At 45.0% G+C, this 20,175-nt stretch overlaps 1 protein-coding gene across 2 annotated transcripts; it reads right to left on the bottom strand.

Annotated features, from left to right (window-relative positions):
* Nucleotides 1-1,231: 1,231 nt before the first annotated feature.
* On the bottom strand, nt 1,232-19,245 carry NEU3 (neuraminidase 3). Of its 2 annotated transcripts, none has more exons than XM_010599579.2 (3): nt 18,914-19,245; nt 13,457-13,668; nt 1,232-6,341 (listed from the first exon to the last, which is right to left on the bottom strand). In XM_010599579.2, the coding sequence occupies exons 1-3, from the start codon at nt 18,975-18,977 to the stop codon at nt 5,262-5,264; spliced, it is 1,356 nt and encodes a 451-aa protein (XP_010597881.1). In that variant the 5' UTR covers nt 18,978-19,245; the 3' UTR covers nt 1,232-5,261. The 2 variants fall into 2 exon arrangements, with proteins under 2 accessions (XP_010597881.1, XP_023394709.1); XM_023538941.1 differs by having other exon boundaries at nt 13,457-13,618.
* Between the last annotated feature and the right edge of the window lie 930 nt (nt 19,246-20,175).

Below are 20,175 nucleotides of genomic sequence, written 5' to 3'. Positions count from 1 at the left end.
GTGGTCTGGGGGGAGCTTCAGCCCTCAGTTCCCTGTTGTGGGTCAGTGAGGGCTCCGTTGAATATGCAGAGATATCAGACCTGGGAAACTTGTCTTTCCAGTAAATCTGCTAAAACAAATGCAGTCAGATCCCTATCAGAAATGACTTTGCATTATAATAGCCACCTTGTTCCCTGTAGGGATGAAAGCCCAAGACTGTGGATCACATATGCTTGGCTGGAGCTGGTTCTGTGTTTTTAGTCCAACTGGGGAAGGATTTTTGGTCCCTGGGTTTTTTTGTAGCTGCCTCTCTCAGGCCAGGAGAATGGGTTAGGAAAAGACCAAAAAGAAAGAAAAACTGCAAGCAGTTCACTCTCTGGCTCAGGAAATTCCAATGTTAATGAAGCCGCCTGGGAAGGGGAGGGGAGGGTTCAGATAAATAGGAGAGAGTAGCACCCCGAAATATAGACAAAGTTACTTATCTTGCTTGGGATGACTGCTTTATCTGAGATTCCCGAGGGGGGCACATTGGCTGTGTGTGCTGGCTGGGTAGAGATTGCCCCCGAGGGTCAGGCCCGCGTCCCGTGCTTGCGCTGCCTCAGAAGCCGCGGTTAGTTCCTCCGCTCCCAGTCCAAAGCCCAGCGCCAAGGTTCCCCGGCTGGGACGCCGCACTCCCAGCTCCAAAACCAGTCGCTGCCTCCCCGTGACTTCTCCTGTCAGCCGTGTTGCTGCGCTGCCCGCATGCACTGGCTGGGCTTCCCCTGAGGTCAGTTCAGGGCGCTAGGGCTGTGCCCCGTGTTTGTGCCGTCTCAGGATGCCGTGCTCAGCTCCCCTGCACCCAGTCCAAAGCCCGGCGCCAAGGTTTCCTGACTGGGATGCTGGCTCTAGGCTCCGAAAACAGTCACTGCTTCCCTGTGGTTGTTCGTTCTCAGTCTCTGTCACTCAGGTCAACTCTTTAGATCTGTGTTTGATGGTCAGGGTTCGTAGATTGTCATGTATGTGATTGATTCACTTGTTTTTCCGAGTCTTTGTTGCAAGAGGGATCTGAGGTAGCTTCTACCTAGTCAGCCATCTGGGCCCCTCCTTCAAAGGATTATTACTAAGTTTTCTAAAAGTAAAAGTTCTTATGGAAACCAAGATATTGCCTCAAATTCATTTTTGGAAAGAAGTTGGGTACAAATTAGGTATAGCTATTAGGATAATAATCGTCTTACAGTTTCCTTAACAACAATAACAGCAACAAAACCAGAAATCACCAGACTTAAGCTCTTTATTTATCTTCCTTGTTCCAGAGTCATGGTAGCTTTTACGATACAGAGAGCATTACTGACACTTGGTATCAGAGAGCCAAGGCTTGCTTTGAACACACGAGCCCCAGCAACTCCCTTCGAGTCGTGGAGCAGTGGCAGTTATGGAAAAACCATTCAGGGACAGAGGAGACAAACCAGGGAAATGAGAACCCCAGACCTCAGCTTGGTTTTAGGCATCCAGGCAGACCAAGCTCAAGCCAGAAGTACTATAGCTGACCTGGAAGCCGGCCAGCACAGAAAGCACTTATTTTGGGGTGAGTGCTAGGCAGGTTTGGAATGCTGTACAAACCATAAAGGGATGCAACATCTTCCTCCTTGGGGTAGAACTCTCCCTGGCCTCCATAATTAGATCCAGAAGGTTAGGGTCTTTGACTCACTCATTCATTCAGCATATCTTTACTGCTGTCTATTTTGTGCCAGGCCCCATGGTGGACAAAGACAGTAATTAGACTCAGTCCTTACCTTCATGGAATTTTCAGAATATGATAAAGAGCAGAGATAAGTCATTGTGATTCAAGGTAAAAAGGACAGAAAGGAGTCAGACAGCCTTGGCCCTCAATCAGTTCACAGCCTAACAGAGGGCTAGAGGCACAACACAGACAACAACACAGGGTGGCCTGTCATAAGTATCAAGGAGAGGATTAGACCGTGCAATCTGGCAGTAGAGACAAGGGTGACCTGACATCTATTTAAATAATGCAATGGGAAAAACTCACAGCCTGCTGGATAAGTGAGCAGCCCAATCTGGCCAGAGTGTAGGTTATCCAATCCTACCACCCTGGGGAGGAGGCTGCGCAGCCTCAGATTGACCTAAGTGGGTCTCTTGGGATACCCCTCCCCAAACAGGCAAGGTAATATGTCTCTAACCTATGGCTGCAGCTGTATGATACCCTGTGGACATCTGAGGAGAGACCAGTGACCAGGAGAAACAGGTCCAAATAAACCATCCAAATAACAAGGGTCTGAGGTGAATATTAGGAGCTCAGGAGTTAGGGAACCAGGGAGCATGTGCAGGACCAGCAGGCTGAATGGGTCAGGGAAAGTCTGGTCTGGGTAAATACCAGTGAAGGCTCCTACTACCTGTGCTTTTCTGTACATCTATATGTGTGTGCTGGACAGATGTAAGGATACAAGGAGCAGGATGTGTGGGGAGCACCTGGGAGCAAAGGACCACAGTCTGTGTAGTCCTCACTCCATTCCTAAGGGTTACAGGCCTCTTGTCGGCATTCCTCTTTTCTTCACAGCTGCCATCACCTACCATATCTTTTCCATTCTACCCCTAACCTGACGGTGGCTGAAATGGGCTCGGTGAGGGTACCAGTATCCTGGTATAGGCTCCTGGGCCCTGAAGGCCTTGGGTAACTGGCACAAACAGGGCTGCTGTGCCCACAGCTCTCTTTGTTGGTCACCTGGAGAAAGGACAAGTTGAGCCAACTTAAGGCTAGAGTTGGGTAGGACCTTCTCTGCAGGCCAAGCTGCTGGCCTGTGCAAGCTTCTCTTCCCACAAGTTCCAGGGAACAGCTGCAACCTGTTGTCATTTCTTCTTCACAACAGCCACCACCCACACCATCTCTCCAGCTTAGGTTTCATGTCTGTCACTTCCTTTCTCTCCCTGAAGATGCCAGGATGCCTATCTGCTCTTCTTTTTCTTCACAGCTGCCATCACCCACTGTGGTCAACTAGTTGTCATATTGGATTTTCCCTGTCCTCTAACTTTCTTTTCTTACTATTCCTGAAATAAGCACATAGGCCTTTTCCCTGTTAAGGGTTTCACTGCTATTCATTAAGGAGGAGCAAATATGAGGCAAGGGGGAAGGAGTAAGGGATGGAAATTTAGAGATGGATGAGATATCTCATGAATACTGGTATTAGATATCTCTGGTCCACACTGGCATGACTGAGGTCCTTTTCCTGGCTCTCTTCTTGAACAGTCCCAAAAAGGTCTTGATATTCTCATTCTCTTCATCCTTTAGCCCTGGTTGTAGAACTTAGCCATCTCTCTGTTCCTGTCTCTTTAGAGTATGATGCTCAGTAAAGCTTTGCTGAACAAGGAGTTTCTACTATTCGGGAGGGGACTGCCCTTTTAATCCTCTCTCATTCCCCAATTCCTCCCTTGCACCACCAACACTGTGCACCTCCAGCTGATTGCCAACTTGACCGAGGTCTTCCCTGACAGTGGGCTTCATATAAGGAAAAAGAGGGAAGTATTTATACATTATTTCACCCAGCAACTTACTGGAAGGTCCTACATGCCAGGCTAAATGTAAACAGCACTTTGAGGTAATGGGGAGCTACGGATAATTTTCAACCAGGGAATGACAATAAAAAGTACCTTGCATTATGCACAGGCACTCAGGAAATATGTAGAGAAATGCATACATCAGTGAATGAATGATCATAACTGTGTATGGGGAAGATCACTTTGGCAATATATGAAAGGCTAAGGGAATTTTAAAAAGCCATGCTAAGCCACAGGCTTATGCAACATGCTGAAGTAGGTGCAGTTAATCTCTACTTGCTTCCTATAAGACCCTCCCCCATCTTACTGGTGCAACTGCAACCTCTAGCCTGCTAGACTATATTCCACTACTAAGACTTGCTCTCTGTGGTCATTACCCAGTTTAAGGCATTATCATCCTAAAATAGGGACAAAAGAGCTCTCCTACCCAAAGGAATAAATCTCTCATGATAGAATTTCTATCATAAGAACAATCTAAAATAGGAGCATCCAATCTAGTATCATCTGAGAGACCTAGCACAGGCTAAGTTCAGGACCAAAACTATAAGACAAAGAGGCAAACATACCTCACAAACAGTGATTTCAATAGATCAAAAAGAACAGGCCCAACTCAGAGGCTTGGGTTCCAGAGACCTTCCTAATGGTAAGGCTGAAGAACTTCTCCATGGATTAAAGAATGGCTGGGGGAGGACAACATTCTAAACTTGGGCGAAACTGCACAGCCTGGACAAGCCCTTCGGCAGGTGACTCCGGTCACGCTGGAAATGCAACAAAGGCAATGACAATAAGTGCCACCATCACCCCAACATCTACAAACTACCACACCAGGGGTATTTTCTCCCTCATCCTACCCTATAAACTGTAAGCTCCTTGAAGGCAAAGGTTGTGGCAAGTTTTGTCCAATGTTTTAAGTCCTTCAGGAACCATCCAATAATGGATCTTCAGGTTCATCTTTCATAGCAGTGATGCCATCAGAAGAAACAAGCACCATTATCAAGTACCACTGGCACTGAGCTGCTCATTTTCTCCCAAGGAAATGATGCATTCTGGATGAGGAAGGAAAGACTGAGCAGAGCAGCAAAGCTGGAGGAGGTAGGTGACTTCATCATTCTACTATTCTGCCCAAGTCCTCTAGGAGAGAGAGCCTACAGAGCTCTGAGCATGATTAGTAGGGTGTAGGGGGTTTTTTGTTGTTGTTACTGAAAACAGAACAAATTATCCAGATCTTCCTTCCTGCCATGACACCTCTTGTAATCTCACACTTGGATAAAGCCAGAGTCATTTGAAAAGACAAGTCCTCTGATTTCCATTTGAGATCAGAGTCCTATAGGCAGCCAGGATTTGCTAATCATGGAGCACCCAGGTACTCTGCCTCTCCTAGGGATGGGAAGAAAAGAAATCACAGAACTAATTCTCTCATTTTATAAATGGAGATCTGAGACCCAGGTAGGTCAGGTGATATGTCCAATGCCACAAAGCAAGTCAGTGGCAGTGTAAATATCATATCAGGATCTCCCAACTCCCAGTTCAGTGTTCTTTCCACTGCAGTAGCTATGGTAAATTTTCCATTTTGCTCTTTGGAGGGGGAGGAGTGGATACTCTGTGCCAGGATAGGGAGCAGAATATTAAGCTTTTGGATTCTCTATAGACTTCAGTAACTTCTGTTATCTTGGCCTCCATTGTCCCGGCGTTGGTTCCCACTCCCTTCTACGAGTCGGGTCCTAAGAAGTCAATTAGTCTTGAGCTGGCTTAGGGTTCCTACTAGGGCTGGTGCTGTTGCCTTGCACGTGGCCCAGGATCTCACGGTCTGTAAACAGACGAAAGGCAATCTGCTCATACTCCCGCTTGATTCCACACTCAAATAAGCACCCAAACAAGCCCTCCTCATCCACAGCAGCCATATCAGAGTAGCCACAGGGCCCACAGTGCAAGATCCAGGGGCGGGACCAGCAGGCGGCCTCCAAGGGGGCCTGGTTGAGGTAGATGCCTAGGTCGACCCTCCGTTTCTTATTAGTTGGGTGTGAGTACAAGAGCCATGATTCCGACAGTGTTCCAGCTTCCTGCTCCAGCCTCAGTGAGCTGTCTTGTGGAGGGCTCTGCTGAACAAAGGCAGCATCTTTGCCATTAGGGTCCTGGCAATCATGTGGGATCTCCGTGGGCCAGAAGCTCACCACGCTGCCTTGGCAGCCATGTGGGGGCTCACAGAGCTGTTGGCTCAGGGCTGATCTCTGAAAGCATTCCCCATGGTCAATGCTGACAGCCTCTGCCCGGTGTCTATTTGGTGTCCGGGCACTGCAATACAGCACCGAGTGGCCAGACCTCCCAGTCACCTCTGCCACCTCGCACTCCACTGTCGCCATGGGCCTAATGAGCCTGCCATGATGCCATGTGACACCTAGGTCATCACTGTAGATCATCAGTGAATGAGGTCTGACTTTACATGGTAGCCGGAAGCAAAAAAAACAGTAAGGGATGTAGTAGGTGTATGCAGGGATGACCAGCCTTCCCGACTGTAGCTGGATGCCGTGACCTGGGCCCACAGCAAATGTGGCCCAATGCTTTATCTCTGGGCCAATGACCTCCTCAGTTATGTCCCTTACCTCGCTCCATGAGCAGCCAGCATCCTGACTGCAGATGAAGCAGAGGCGGGCAGCATTCCTGCCTAACACAATCTGTTGCTGCTCGGTGACATGGTCCAACACACAGATGAAGAACAGGTACACACGGCCTCTCTTCCTCTCCCACACAGGACAGGGATTCATAGTCCGGTGCCCAGGTAATGTAGCTTTCATTAGTGACTCCAGGGGCCCCCACTAGACAAGAGGAAGAGAGAACATGAGTGAGAGACTAATAGGAAGACGTGAGGCTCGTTAAAAGCATTAGTACTTTGAGATAAGAAAAAAAAAATGAAATCTATAAAACCATTAAGGGCCAGGTAGTCAATAAGTTCTCAGATATTATTAAATGCCTCATGAAGCTGGAAAGAGGCAATGCTAGATACTATACGTGTTGTCCCCTGTCTGGAATGCTCTTTCTCACTCTATCTGGACTCCCAATTCAGCCTCCAACATCTAAGTCAAGAGTAACCTCCTTTGCAAAGCCTTCCACAAAACTCCTCCCGTCTCCCACTGAAGGCAATCAGTTGCTTCCTCTTTGTACGTACATTTAGCACTTACTATATACCATTGTGATTTTTTTATGTAACTGTTCCTTCCTAGACTATGCACTTTTTGGGTGTAGAGACCAAATCTTACTAATTTTTTATCTTCAGCACCTGGCTCAAGACTGAAACTAAATAAAGATTTTTAGAAAGAAAAAGAATAAAATTAAGAAGAGCAAAGTAAACCAAGGTGGGCAAATAGGGAAGTTTTAGGCAAATAAAGGGAATTTAAGATAGATTTTTTTTTTTCCCCGTACTACCCCAGGGAGGCAGTTCATAACAGTGTCATTAAAAGCTGAAGTGTGGAGTCAGAGACACTCTGGCCTCAAATTCAGACTCTGGCTTCATCACTTACTGTATCCGAAAACCAAACCAAACCCAGTGCCGTCGAGTCAATTCCAACTCATAGTGACCCTATAGGACAGAGTAGAACTACCCCACAGAGTTTCCAAGGAGCGCCTGGTGGATCTGAACTGCCAACCCTTTGGTTAGCAGCCATAGCACTTAACCACTACGCCACCAGGTTTTCCACTTACTGTATAACCTTGGGCTAAAAGTTACTTAATATTACTTTACCTCAATTTTTCATCTGTGAAATGAAGACTTATTTAATAGCATCTTTGCAAAGAAGGTGTTGTAAGGATTAAATGAGACCATGCCTAAGCACACACAGCACAAACAAAGGCCTAGTGTTGTGTGCCATCAAGTTGATTCCAACTTGCAGTGGCCTTACAGGACAGAAAACTGTCCCCTAGGGTCTCCAAGGCTAGAATCTTTATGGAAGCAGACTACCACGTGTTTCTCTTGCAGAGCAGCTGGCGGGTTCAAACTGCCAACCTTTTTGTTAGTAGTCAAGCACTTAACCACTGTGCTACAAGAGTTAATCTCCTTAACATATTAAAAAAAAAAAAAGGCAACTAGAAGTAAGAAAATTTCCAGAAGCCCAATAGAAATGAACAAAGGTCAAGATCAGACAATTCACAGAAGGAGAAAAAAACAAATGCAAATATGCTCAACATCACATATAAAAGAGAAATGCAAATTAAACTGACAGCATTTTTCACCTAACAAATCGGCAAAATCATAAAGTTTGACAACACTCTCTTGGCAAGAATGTAGAGAAGTAGGCACTCTTACATATGAGCTGGAGTGCACAATGCTTAAACCCTTATGTAGGATCAAAATTACAAATGCGTTTATCCTTTCCCAGCATTCCCAACTCTGGGAATTTATCCTAAGATATATTTGCTCATCCAATTAAGTATATGCAAGATTATTCACTATAGAATTGCTTGAAACAGTAAAGTGCTGGGAACAATATTGGTCCCCATAGTGAAAACACGTAATGCATGGAGTAAAAAAGAAAAAGGAAGCCCTCTATATATTGATCTGGAAGGATCTCCATAATATATTGTTAAATGAGCAAAGTGTATATATGTTACTTTTTGCATAAGAAAGGCAGAGGAAAGAGACTTTCAGTTATGAAAAGCTAGGTAATATGGTCCAATCCTTCCACTGAGAACTAGAAAAGATGGATAAAATATTAAAATGAAAACACAAACCTCTACCTGAAAGCACCAGAGAACAAACAAGGCAATGTAGAATGACAGGCCAAGAACTGAGAGAAGGTCATTCAGAGAGGTCAATCTGGTATCTGCAGTCCCTTTTCTCCTCGGGGTATTCCTATTGTTCTTAGCTGCAGTACAGTCTGGCCTCCCCTCCCTGCTCATGGCAACCCGTGCACAACAGATGGAAACATTGTTGTCCGTATGGTTTTCATTGGCTGATTTTTGGAAGTAGAACACCAGGCCTTTCTTCCTAGCCCATCTTAGTCTGGAAGAACTGCTGAAACCTGTTCATCATCATATAGCATCATGCAAGCTTCCACTGACAGAGGGATGGTAGCTGCATATGATGCACTGGCGAAATCAAGCAGGGTCTCCGGCATGGAAGCGAGAATTCTACCACTGAACAACCACTTCCCCCAGGGTATCTCTACTAATTCTCAAAGAGGCAACTGAAAGGCTGAGAAGCTTAGCAACTCATCATTTGAAAGCTTTATGGGCCTAGTGTATGTTATACAACCCTGACGCACACCTTTCCTGACTTGAAAACAAACAGTATCCCCTTATTCACCATACTTATTCAATCTGTATGCTGAAAAAATAATCTAAGAAGCTGGACTACATGAAGAACACCACATCAGGATTGGAGGAAGACTCATTAACAACCTGCAATACGCAGATGACACAACCTTGTTTGCTGAAAGTGAAGAGGACTTGAAGCACTTACCGATGAAGATCAAAGACCACAGCCTTCAGTATGGATTGCAGCTCAACATAAAGAAAACAAAAATCCTCACAACTGGACCAATAAGCAATATCATGAAAAACGGAGAAAAGACTGACGTTGTCAAGGATTTCATTTTACTTGGATCCACAATCAATACCCGTGGAAGCAGCAGTCAAGAAATCAAATGACATGTTGCATTGGGCAAATCTGCTATAAAAGATCTCTTTAAAGTGTTAAACAGCAAAGATGTCACTTTAAGGACTAAGGTGCACCTGACCCAAGCCAAGGTGTTTTCAATCACCTCATGTGCATGTGAAAGCTGGACAATGAATAAGGAAGACCAAAGAGTTGATGCCTTTAAATTGTGGTGTTGGCGAAGAATATTGAATATGCCATGGACTGCTAGAAGAACGAACAAACCTGTCTAGGAAGAAGTACAGCCAGAATGCTCATTAGAAGCGAGGATGGTGAGACTACGTCTCACATACTTTAGACACGTTATTAGGAGGGACCAGTCCCTGGAGAAGGACATCATGCTTGGTAGAGTAGTGAGTCAGCGAAAAAGAGGAAGACCCTCAACGAGATGGATTGATGCTGTGGCTGCAACAATGGGCTCAAGCATAACAATGATTGTGAGGGTGGCGCAGGACTGGTCAGTGTTTTATTCTGTCGTACTGAACAGTTCGCTCTGCTATACTCATAGGGTTGCTATGAGTTGGAACTGACTCGATGGCACCTAACTGCAACAACAACATGGGGCTAGTAGGACAACTGGAAGAGTTGGTAGACTCTCTAAGCTTTGAATTCAAACCATAAAGGGCTAGATCCTACAAGTAAGGATGAAACTGAAGCAGACCAGCCCTTACAGGAACCACTCTAGAAAACTGGCATTAATCTTCTGAAGTTAAATACACACATACCCTATGATCCAGTAATTCCACTCCTAGATATATACCCAACAAAAATGTGTGCATATACTATGAAAAACCACGAACAGGAATATTCATAGCAGCATTATCCATAATCATAATAGCTAACCCAAATATCTACCAACAGTAGAATGGACAAATTGTAGAATACTCATAAAATGGAATATTATAAGACAATGAAAACAAACACATTACAGCTGCACACAACTTGCATGAACCTCAAGAATACTGAACAAAAGAAACCACACATAAAAAATACATACATTAAAAGCAAGCAAAACTAAGCTTGTGGTATCAAATCAGGATAGAATTACCTTTGGGGAAGGGAAAGGGGGCATAAGAGAGGCTTCTGAGGTGCTGGCAATATTCTATTTCTTGAGCTGGGTGGTGATTTCACAAGCGTTGGCTTTGTCATAATTCATTGAGCCGACATTTGTTTTGTATACTTCTCTATCATATGTTATCACCTCACATTAGGAAAAGTTTTGAAAAGAAGTAATAAAAATATATACTTGTATTTCTTTATTAGGAGCGCTGGTGGCGCAGTGGTTAAGCACTTGCCTGCTAACCAAAAGGTCAGCAGTAAAGATTTACAGCCTTGGAATACCTATAGGGCAGTTTTACTGTGTCCTATATGTCCCCTGTGAGTTGGAATCAAATCGATGGTAATGAGTTTTTTATTTCTTTGCTTCTGTATGAAGCAGCACTGGAAGGATACACAAGAAACAACAGTAACTATAGGAGGTAGAAGAATGGGAAAGAGATGTATACCTTTTCGTATTGTTTACATTTTTCAGCTATATGTTATGTGTTATTTTATCCAAACAAAAAAGAGTAAAAAAATTTTTTTTTTTATCATTATTTAATTACTGCATGAACGGACAAAACAAATTACTAAGCAAAGCTTAGATCACGGACTGTCAGAGCCATAAGAGACCACAGGGATTACCATTGCTAATTCCCACATTACAGAGAATTCTCCTCTTACGTCTTCTGGATAAAGGCCATTCAGTCTCTTGTTGAACTAGTCTAGTGACAGGGAGCTCACTACCTCTGGGGCAGCCCACTATGTACTAAAATGCCTTGTGCACGGTAAACACTTCAAAATATGTGATAAAGCCAACTTAATTTTGGGGGGCATTTAGTTTTGGGAAGTCATAAGCTCAGTCATCCTTAGTGGCTGAGGGAAAAAAATTATTTGGACCAGATATGTCTAATATAAAGTTGACAAGAAGCTGGAAGAAACAGTAAACAAAGTATGAAAGCATTAGGATCTAAGATGATCTCGACCAGGTGGAGCAATGGGACATATCAGACAACCTCAGATTTGTCAGGAATAAAATAGGTCTTGGGCTTAAAAGCCTGAATGAGGAAACCTGATTAAACAACAACAAGTGTGAAAAAGACTTGGGGGTTTTAGCTGACCACTGTTCAGTATTCGTCAACCGTGTTATGTAGCTTCCAAAAAAGTAAATGCCACTTTATCTTAACACCACTGCCAACTGCCTTCAAGTCAGCTCTAACTCATGGCAACCTCATGTGAGTCAGAGCAGAGCTGTGCTCTAAAGGTCTTTTCAATGGCTGATTTTTTCAGTGGATCACAATTCTTCTCTTCTGAGACATCTCTGAGCGGACTCGAACATTAACGTTTCATTTGGAAGCCGAGCGTGTTAGCCATTTCCACCACTCGGGGGCTTCTACTTTACCTCGGGCCGCTTTAGAAGGATGCATGATAGGACAGTCCAGACATGGCTGAGCTGGTCAGTTCACCCTTAGAATCCTAAGTTCAGTTCTGAGTACCACACCTTGAAAAAGGACACTGACATTCCAGACCAGGTCCCAAGGACAGTAATCAAGTTTTCAAGGGACCAGAAACCAAATCAGGATTGTGGTCTGAGGAACCACTAAAATAAGTGAAGCTATATTTTTATTTAGGCCAGCAAATAGAATACTCAGAGGGCATGAACATAGTTTGGGTACTTCAAAGAGCAGTTTTCTAGAAAGCGCATTTTACATTACGTATAGATCAACTGTCCCAGTAGATCTCTCAGTCTAAAAAAAAAAAAAACTTTAACAGCTGGCACAGGATTAGGGTCCTCATTACTGGCAGTGTGTAAGTACGCCATTTATGGAAAATGACTAATGTGGAGTTCTGACTATGTGTGATAACTATTATTTATTACATGTGGCAGATGATGAAACAAACAGTCAAGTATCCAGGTCACACGGCCAGTAAACTGTAGGTCTTCCCTGACTCCAGACCATGTGTTCTTAACCACTAAGCTATTAATACCTACAAATGGAATATAGAAGATTTCTATATTGGGAAAGAAGTTGGGATAGATAATTTTAAGATTCTACAATTAAGTAAATCTGAGAATAAAAGTGAATAAAATAAAGAGAAGACAGATGAGCTAAATTGGACAAGTTTGTGAATGTGTGTGACTACTAGGTAGTGAGGTTATGCAACAGGTGTGGTCTGATAAGAACTGCTTAATGGCCCAACTGTCTGTGGTTGAAAGCAGGGAAACACGACCACAGGCAGTATCTGTCCTCCAAAAAAAACCAAACACGTTGCTGTCGAGTCAATTCTGACTCATAGTGGCCCCACAGGACAGAGTAGAATTGCCCCATAGAGTTTCCAAGGAGCGCCTGGTGGATCTGAACTGCCGACCTTTAGGTTAGCAGCCGTAGCACTTAACCACTATGCAACCAGGGTTTCCAGTATCTGTCCTGGAGGAAATGAAAGAGCCTGAAGTCCATGCTCCCCTTGGCTGCAGGACCGGTCCTCTATGGAAAGTCACAAGGAAGACTCATGACAAGCTAAGGTAAAAGAGGGGCGACCGGCGATTCCCAAAGCAAAAAAATTCCCCACAGGGAAATGTGAGCCAAATTGTCATTAAAAAGCAAGGATGGGGTTGCTGGCAAGGCCCACCTTCAGCAGAATAGCATTTGCACTGTAACAGCAGAACAAGGCATCAGCTATGGATTTGAAGCTTTAATGGTGAGATTTCAGACATCTGTAGGTAGAAGAGCAGGGCAGGTTAGGGGGATTAAAGTACTTATTATAAAATCATTTATATAGCACTTCAAAGTTTACAAAAGACTCTCATTTGATCCGCACTGCAACTCTGGGAGATACAAGAAGGCAACGTGAGAAAAATGGAGTACCTATGTCACAAAGTGGCTATGAGGATCCAATGAGATAACACGTATAAAATGCTTTAGTGCAGCCCCTGACACACAATTGCGTTGTGTGTGATTCCAACTCCTAGCAACCCTATAGGACAGAGTAGAACTGTCCCATAGGGTTTCCAAGGAACAGCTGGTGGATTCGAACTGCCAACCTTTTGGTTAGCAGCCTGAGCTCTTAACATTTCGCCACACAATTAGCCCTCAGTAAATGAGAGCCCTTGTATTTACGTTTCCCACCCCCTCTTCAGCTCTCCACACAGAGCTTTTCTTGCGCTGAAGGGCAAAGGCACAGACCTTGAGATATTCTAGACAGAAAATGACGTTCTGGCCCAAAAAAGGGATAAAGAGTCACCTGTACTAAGTGCCCGGTCCTCAACCCTCGCCTCAGCACCAGGTGGAGAGCATCCTCATCCCTGCACGTGGAGCGCTTCTCTGCAAAGGCCAGGAAGGTTCGGGCAGGGGGGATATAGAGCAGGGCTGGAATCCGGTAGGTGATCCCTCCCTCGTCTTCCTGCTGGAACAGAGGGCTGTTGAAGGAGCATGATGTCACTTCGTCCATGACCTCTGCAAGGACAGGAGGCAGCTAAATGTGCGTCCATACCTAAATGCCAGCTTGCATACAAATTCTATCATTTGACTTCTGCAGACCTTAAGGGAGGCACAGGTGTATTCAAATGTTTATTTTTTTATGCAAAGGTAACATCATGTTCCCAATAACTCAAAGCAAGCAGTATACATTCTCATTTAAAAAACCTATCCTCCTGACTCTGTGGGCATCCTACACAGCCTGTGTCAGGTGTGTCTCCCTCCAGAGAGACTGAGCGTTTGCTTCTGCCAAGCATTCCAGGTATATCACCGCCTGGGAGGGTTTCTAATTTCAGTTACTTGTCTTGGGGTTTCTAAGCCATTCAGGTAATGTAAATATAAACTCAAATCCATAAAAAGGAATGCCTGTGGCTAAGAATGCTCAGGGGAAACTTTTTTCCCTCTACTAGAACCTAGGCTAAGAGGCAATCTTCTTTGTCATCTTCCTGAGTCAGTAGGGGACTTTTCCCCCCAGTTCATCCTATAACAGAGGGTGTAGATTTTCAAGGAACCTAGCTTCACGAGGGATCTGTTCCAACAGAATTCTAACCCTTGTGGGCCTGTGGCTTCATTTGCTGTAGCAGCAGGTCTATTAAAGCCCAAGCTTCTAGGTAACTGAGACTAGCAAACACTCAAGGGATTTGAGGTCAGACTGAAGTGCTAACTACTCTGGTTTTCAGTTTGCTCTTGGTTCCTAAACCCCCAAGGATTTCTCTTACTTTCTTGCAAATTCAGCTATAAAGAACTTCGTTGTATTGAATCCATTACTTTACAGGTAGCTAGCCTGCCACAGGGGGACAGTGGTTAAGAGCTCAGGGGCTAACCAAAAGGTCGGCAGTTTGAATCCACCAGCCACTCTTTGGAAGCTGTGTGGGGCAGTTCTACTCTGTCTTATAGGGTTGCTATGAGTCGGAATCAACTCGATGGCAACAGGTTTGGTTTGATTTTGCACTGTAATGCTGACAATGAAAGTCTCCAGGTACTCTTCTTTAGAAAACCAGGTGGTCTACTTCTCAGAGGCCGAAAAAGGGAATCAAGCCAGTGACAGACAGACCCAGGTTTAGAATTCTTTTTTTTCCCTCAAACCATCTGCTATTCAAGTCCTATCTTACAACCCATTTGTAAAAATGATCAGGCTGCAATAACTAGGTCTATAAGGCCTTATTAATTCATTCAATAAATATTTCTGAGTACTCAGTGCTGAGGAGAAGAAGAATCAGCAGTCCCTACTCTCAAGAAACCCACATCCTAGTGAGGGAAACAGACATATACATGGACAACTATGGCGTAATAAGTGCTACTTTAGAGGTAAACACAAGAGCATGTAGAAAATCAGAGCATCAGGGTAGTAACTGAGTCAAGTGAGCTTCTGCCTCATTGTCTTATACTCTGCCTGGAACACTCTTCTCCCAGACAGCCACGTAGCTGGCTCCCTCACCTCCTTCAGCTTTGTTCAAACATCAAATAATCAGTGAGGGCTTCCTTGACCGTTCTCCTGCCCTTTCTCTGCTCTTTTCTCCATACCACTAATCACCATCTGTTACCTTATACTTGTTTTAATACAAACTACAGAATATTCAAGCTCCATAAATGGCAGGGACAAGTCTACTTTACCACTATACCCCTAGAACCAAGTTGATTCCGACTCATAATGACCCTATAGGACAGAGTAGAACTGCCCCATGAGGTTTCCGAGGCTGTAAATCTTTAGGGAAGCAAACTGCCACATCTTTCTCCCCTGGAAGAAGCAGCACAGTTCGAACTACCGACCTTTTGGTTAGTTGCCAAGGGCTTAACCACTGTGCCACCAGGGTTCCTTGGTACATGATAGGCACTCAATAAATATTTGTTGAATGAATGAATGAGCTGGATCTTAAAGAATGAAGAGTGGATAAGCCAACTGAAGGGTAAAAAGCATATAGGCAGTAGAAACATAGTGAGCTGTGGGGACTACAAATAGTTCCACGTGGCTACAGTGAGGCAGTGTGCTAGAGCTGTGAGCAGAGCTACGACTGGAGGGGCCAGCAGAGTCCAGAACCTGGGAGGCACTGATGTCTCGTTAGTGTTTTATCCCCTAATAGGGAACCGCTCAAGGGTTTCTGGGCTAGAATGGCATGATCAAGTATACATTTTAAACTGATTTCTCAGGCAGCAGTATGGACAACGAATTAAAAGGAAAGGTTACCCCAGTTTTAGCTACATTCTTCTAGTGTCGATTAAAAGAAATTTTCATCAATAGCATATGAATGATTCATTTAGTAATATGTTCCTAAATGAGAGACAAGAACCATGACTAACTCTCATGCGGGTAGTGGAGCACATGGCCACCCCTCACCCCAGTCTTGGGCTCTCAACAACAGAATCAAAACAAAGGCAAAGATAGATTGTCTTCTTCATAAGAATACTAGAGGACAGCTCTTTCCCCAGTTCAGGCTGTCCTGCCAGGGGGGTCAGCTTTCTCCTAAGATCTGTCCCCAAGCCAGCCTAGTGTAATGGCTAAGAACATAGGACATAGACCAGGCCAGGGCTACATGACCCTGGGCATGTTATTTAACTTCTCTATGCTTCAGGATCCTCACCTATAAAATTTAGTGGAGTGGTTGAGAGAACTAAATATAAAAAGTTAAATGGCTGTTACAGGACTTGTGACATAGTATGACAGTTATTGTTATTTTTGGACTATCAATCAGATTATCACAAAACCCAGAACAAAAATGTTCTTGTTCTGGGTTTTGTGATAATCAGATTATCACAGAATATTTTATTTTTATATTCCATGAATCTTTTAGGCAACGATGATAATAGCAATTACAACTGCCCTTCTTAAAAGCATTTAAATCCCTCTCTACCCCTGGAAGAGATCATACTTTCCTGAGTCAAATAGTTATGAATTAATACCAACACTATTAATCATCAGCCAACACATGTTTATTAGTTCACATCTAAACAAGAATCCTCTGGGCAATAGATAAGAAGAATGCAGCACAGGATGGGCATGGAGTGAGGAGGAAGAACTAGGAAAAAGCAAAGGTACAAGAAGTGAGGAAAGCACCAAAGAGGAAGCACAACTTGTCGTATGGGACCTGGATTCAAGTCCTAGCTCCACTTCTTACTGTGTGACCTTGCACTAAACCTGTTGCCGACAAGTCGATTCCGATTCATAGCGATCCTACAGGACACGAGTTGAATTGCTCCAAAGGGTTTCCAAGGAGCAGCTGGTAGACCTTGCACTAGTCATTTAATATCTCTAGGGTCTGGATTTCTCACTTATAAAACACGGACAATAATAATAGCTACCTGAGAGGATCAACATGAAGAGCCACTCTAAAGAGCTTTATAAACTCTAAAGCACTATAAATATGTAAGTCTTTATTATTAATGTTGATGTCTTCACAATTTCACTTATGGCTCTGCTATCGCTAGAACAATTAGATCAAATACTGTTATGATTATTCTGATCATGCTGATGACAATGATAAGTAACATGGATGGTAGCTTTGGCACTGACACCCAAACCATTTCACACATATCATCTACTGGAAACTGGGACAGAGAAGAATCAGATACAGGCCTGTTTTGGAGCTGTTCATTTTAGCAGAGAATTCAAGTTACCAACTGCTGTTCCATAATATCACCTTTCAATCAAGTCCTCGCTGCTCTCTTCTTGGGAAAGAATATAGTGTAGCATGGACTTTTAGGTCTACTTGGCTTTGACACTTGTAAGCAAGTAATTTTATGTCTGAACTTCAGTTTCTTGAGTTGTAAAATGGGGATAATACCACCTATTTCAGAAGCTATAATAACTCTGTAATTCAACAGCCTCCAATTAATCTACTGCAGCAGGCAATCTCCAGTGAACCCCAAGAGAAGGCCTGTCTATCTCATTTATTTACCCTAGTACCTCTTCCTCAGAAACTCTGGTGGCATAGTGGTTGAAAGCTATGGGTGCTAACCAAAAGGTCGGCAGTTTGAATTCACCAGGCGCTCCTTGGAAACTCTATGGGGCAGTTCTACTGTCCTATAGGGTAGCTATGACTTGGAATCGACTCAACAGCAGTGGGTTTTTAACAGCTAATATTTAAGTAGTACCTATATGTAAAGTAAAGAGGAAACCCTGGTGTGGCAGTGGTTAAGTGCTATAGCTGCTAACTAAAGGGTCGGCAGTTTGAATCCACCCGATGCTCCTTGGAAACTCTATGGGGCAGTTCTACCCTGTCCTATAGGGTTGCTATGAGTCAGAATCAACTCGATGGCACTGAGTTTGGTTTTTTGGTTTTATACGTAAAGGAGTCCTGTGGCGCAGTAGTTACAGCACCGGCTGCTAACCAAAAGGTTGGCAGTTGAACCCGCTAGCCACTCTGTGGGAGAAAGATGTGGCAGTCTGCTTCCATAAAGATTTACAGGCTTGGAAACCCTATGGGGCAGTTCTACTGTCCTGTAGGACCGCTATGAGTCAGAATCAACTTGATGGCAGCGGGTTTGGTTTTTACCATGTGTCAGGACCTGTGCTATGCAATGAGGACAAAATGTTAAAGGCAGAGCCTAAACTATAGGTGATGTAGTGGTTAAGTGCTACAGCCGCTAACCAGAAAGTCAGCAGTTCGAATCCACCAGGCGCTCCTTGGAAACTCTATGGGGCAGTTCTACTCTGTCCTATAGGGTTGCTACGAGTCAGAATCAACTCAACTTTTTTTTTTTTTTTTTAACCTCTAGGAGCTCAGTGTATATCACAAGTGTAGATGGTGTCTGCATTGAAAGAGCTTTTGGAGATTCAAATGCCCCTTGTACAGATGGAAACTCAGGTTAATAGAGGGAGGAAAATGTCACTCGATCAGTCAGTAGGAAAACCTGGACCAAGATCTAGGTCTCCTGAGTCCCAGCTCAAGGCTCTTTCTGCTGTCCACAGACCCCTGTCTTCCTAGGGCTCTTCCCGTTGCCCACACAACCCTGTCTAGCAGGAAGAGATTTCCCAGTCTCTGTTCCCCTTCATCTCTAAAACGCTAGCTCTAAGGTTTATGTCTGGCTTCCATGGAAGGAAAACAAAAATAGAACTGGCCAAAAATACTCTCTGGCTATGTCTGAGATGCCAGCAGAGTGGGTGGCTCTGACTCAGTATTCCCACGAAGCTGCATTTCCTAAACCCAAATGGTACTGCTGAACCTGTCCCCACAGTAACAATGCCCCACTTTTCAGGGGGGCTCTCCCGTCTCCCAGCCCCGCTCACCTGCGCGGGGCGCCGCCTCCTCGGTTTCTCTCGGAGCAGAGTTGGGTGCCGGGTGCTCTTCCATGGGGCGCGGGGCAGGCCCTCAAATCTGGGACACCGAAGTCCCTGAAAATGGCCGGCACCAAGACTGGGCAGAGTGAGGCAGGACAGCGAGCGACGGAGACAGCAGGAGAGAGATGGGGAGGTACAGAACAGAGACTGAGGGCATGAAGACAACCAGAAGTAAAGAGCTGGTAGCCGCCAGACCGGAAGACCAGCAGACGCGGGGTGAAAACCCAGTAGGAGAGCGGGAGGCGGCGACGCGGAAGGCAGGCTCGTGCAGCCTGTAGCCCGCCGGCCGTTGTGACGCGCCGTTGGTCGGCTCCCGCAGTCGGCCCCGCCCACCCGGCCGCGCGGCAGCTGAGGCCCCGCCCCCCGCCCGCCCCCCAGTCAGGGCCGCCCCCTTCCTCTCGCCGCCTGTTCTGTCCCATCCGCTGCGTGGAACCTACCTCTACCTCTCCGACCACCACCGCCACCTCCTCCAACCCAGGCCCAAGCTTAGTTCAGGCCCTGGACGTACCGCCGCCCCCAACAGCCGCTCACCTGGGCCCCGGGCTCCGCTCCCTTAACCTCTGATTTACTGTCCCTCCAACCCGCATGCTCGCATCTATTGGTTCTTCGTGTGTTGACGGGTATCCCCGCCTAAAATTTCCCTGGACAGCCTCGGAGCCAAGCAAAGGTTCCGGCACTCAGAGGAACCGCTACAAAAAAGACCCGGGCGACGCTACGCCCCCTTGCAAAAAAAAAAAATGTATATATATATGTATTAACATATATGCAGTTTATTTTTACGTATGTGTATAAACCGTTGCCGTCGAGTCTGTTCCGAATAGGATAGCGTAAAACTGCCCCATAAGGTTTCCAAGGAGCCGGTGGATTCCAATTTGCCGATCTTTCGGTTAGCCGCTGAGCGCTTAGCCGCTGTGCCACCAGGGCTCTGTACATGTATTTGTCCACTCATGTCCCAGTCAAGGAACTAAGGCCCCCAAAGGAGAAAAGACTCATCCAAGGTCACTTTTAGTTAGGGCCAAATATAAAAATGCCAGTAAACGGTGACAAATCAGAGAACGTAAAAATTTTAAACTTCTCTAAGTTTGAACTCATAATGATCTCATTAAAAAGGAAAAAAATAGGTTGATTCCAAGGCTGGGGCCAGGAGAAATACGAGTCTGAAACATCCTGTGGTGCCATAAAGTGAGGAAGAGCTCACAACAGGGTGGAGT

The sequence above is a fragment of the Loxodonta africana genome, chromosome 7, assembly GCF_030014295.1.
Source record: "Loxodonta africana isolate mLoxAfr1 chromosome 7, mLoxAfr1.hap2, whole genome shotgun sequence".
Taxonomy (NCBI): Eukaryota; Metazoa; Chordata; class Mammalia; order Proboscidea; family Elephantidae; genus Loxodonta; species Loxodonta africana.
This window is presented reverse-complemented; position numbering and strand designations above follow the sequence as displayed.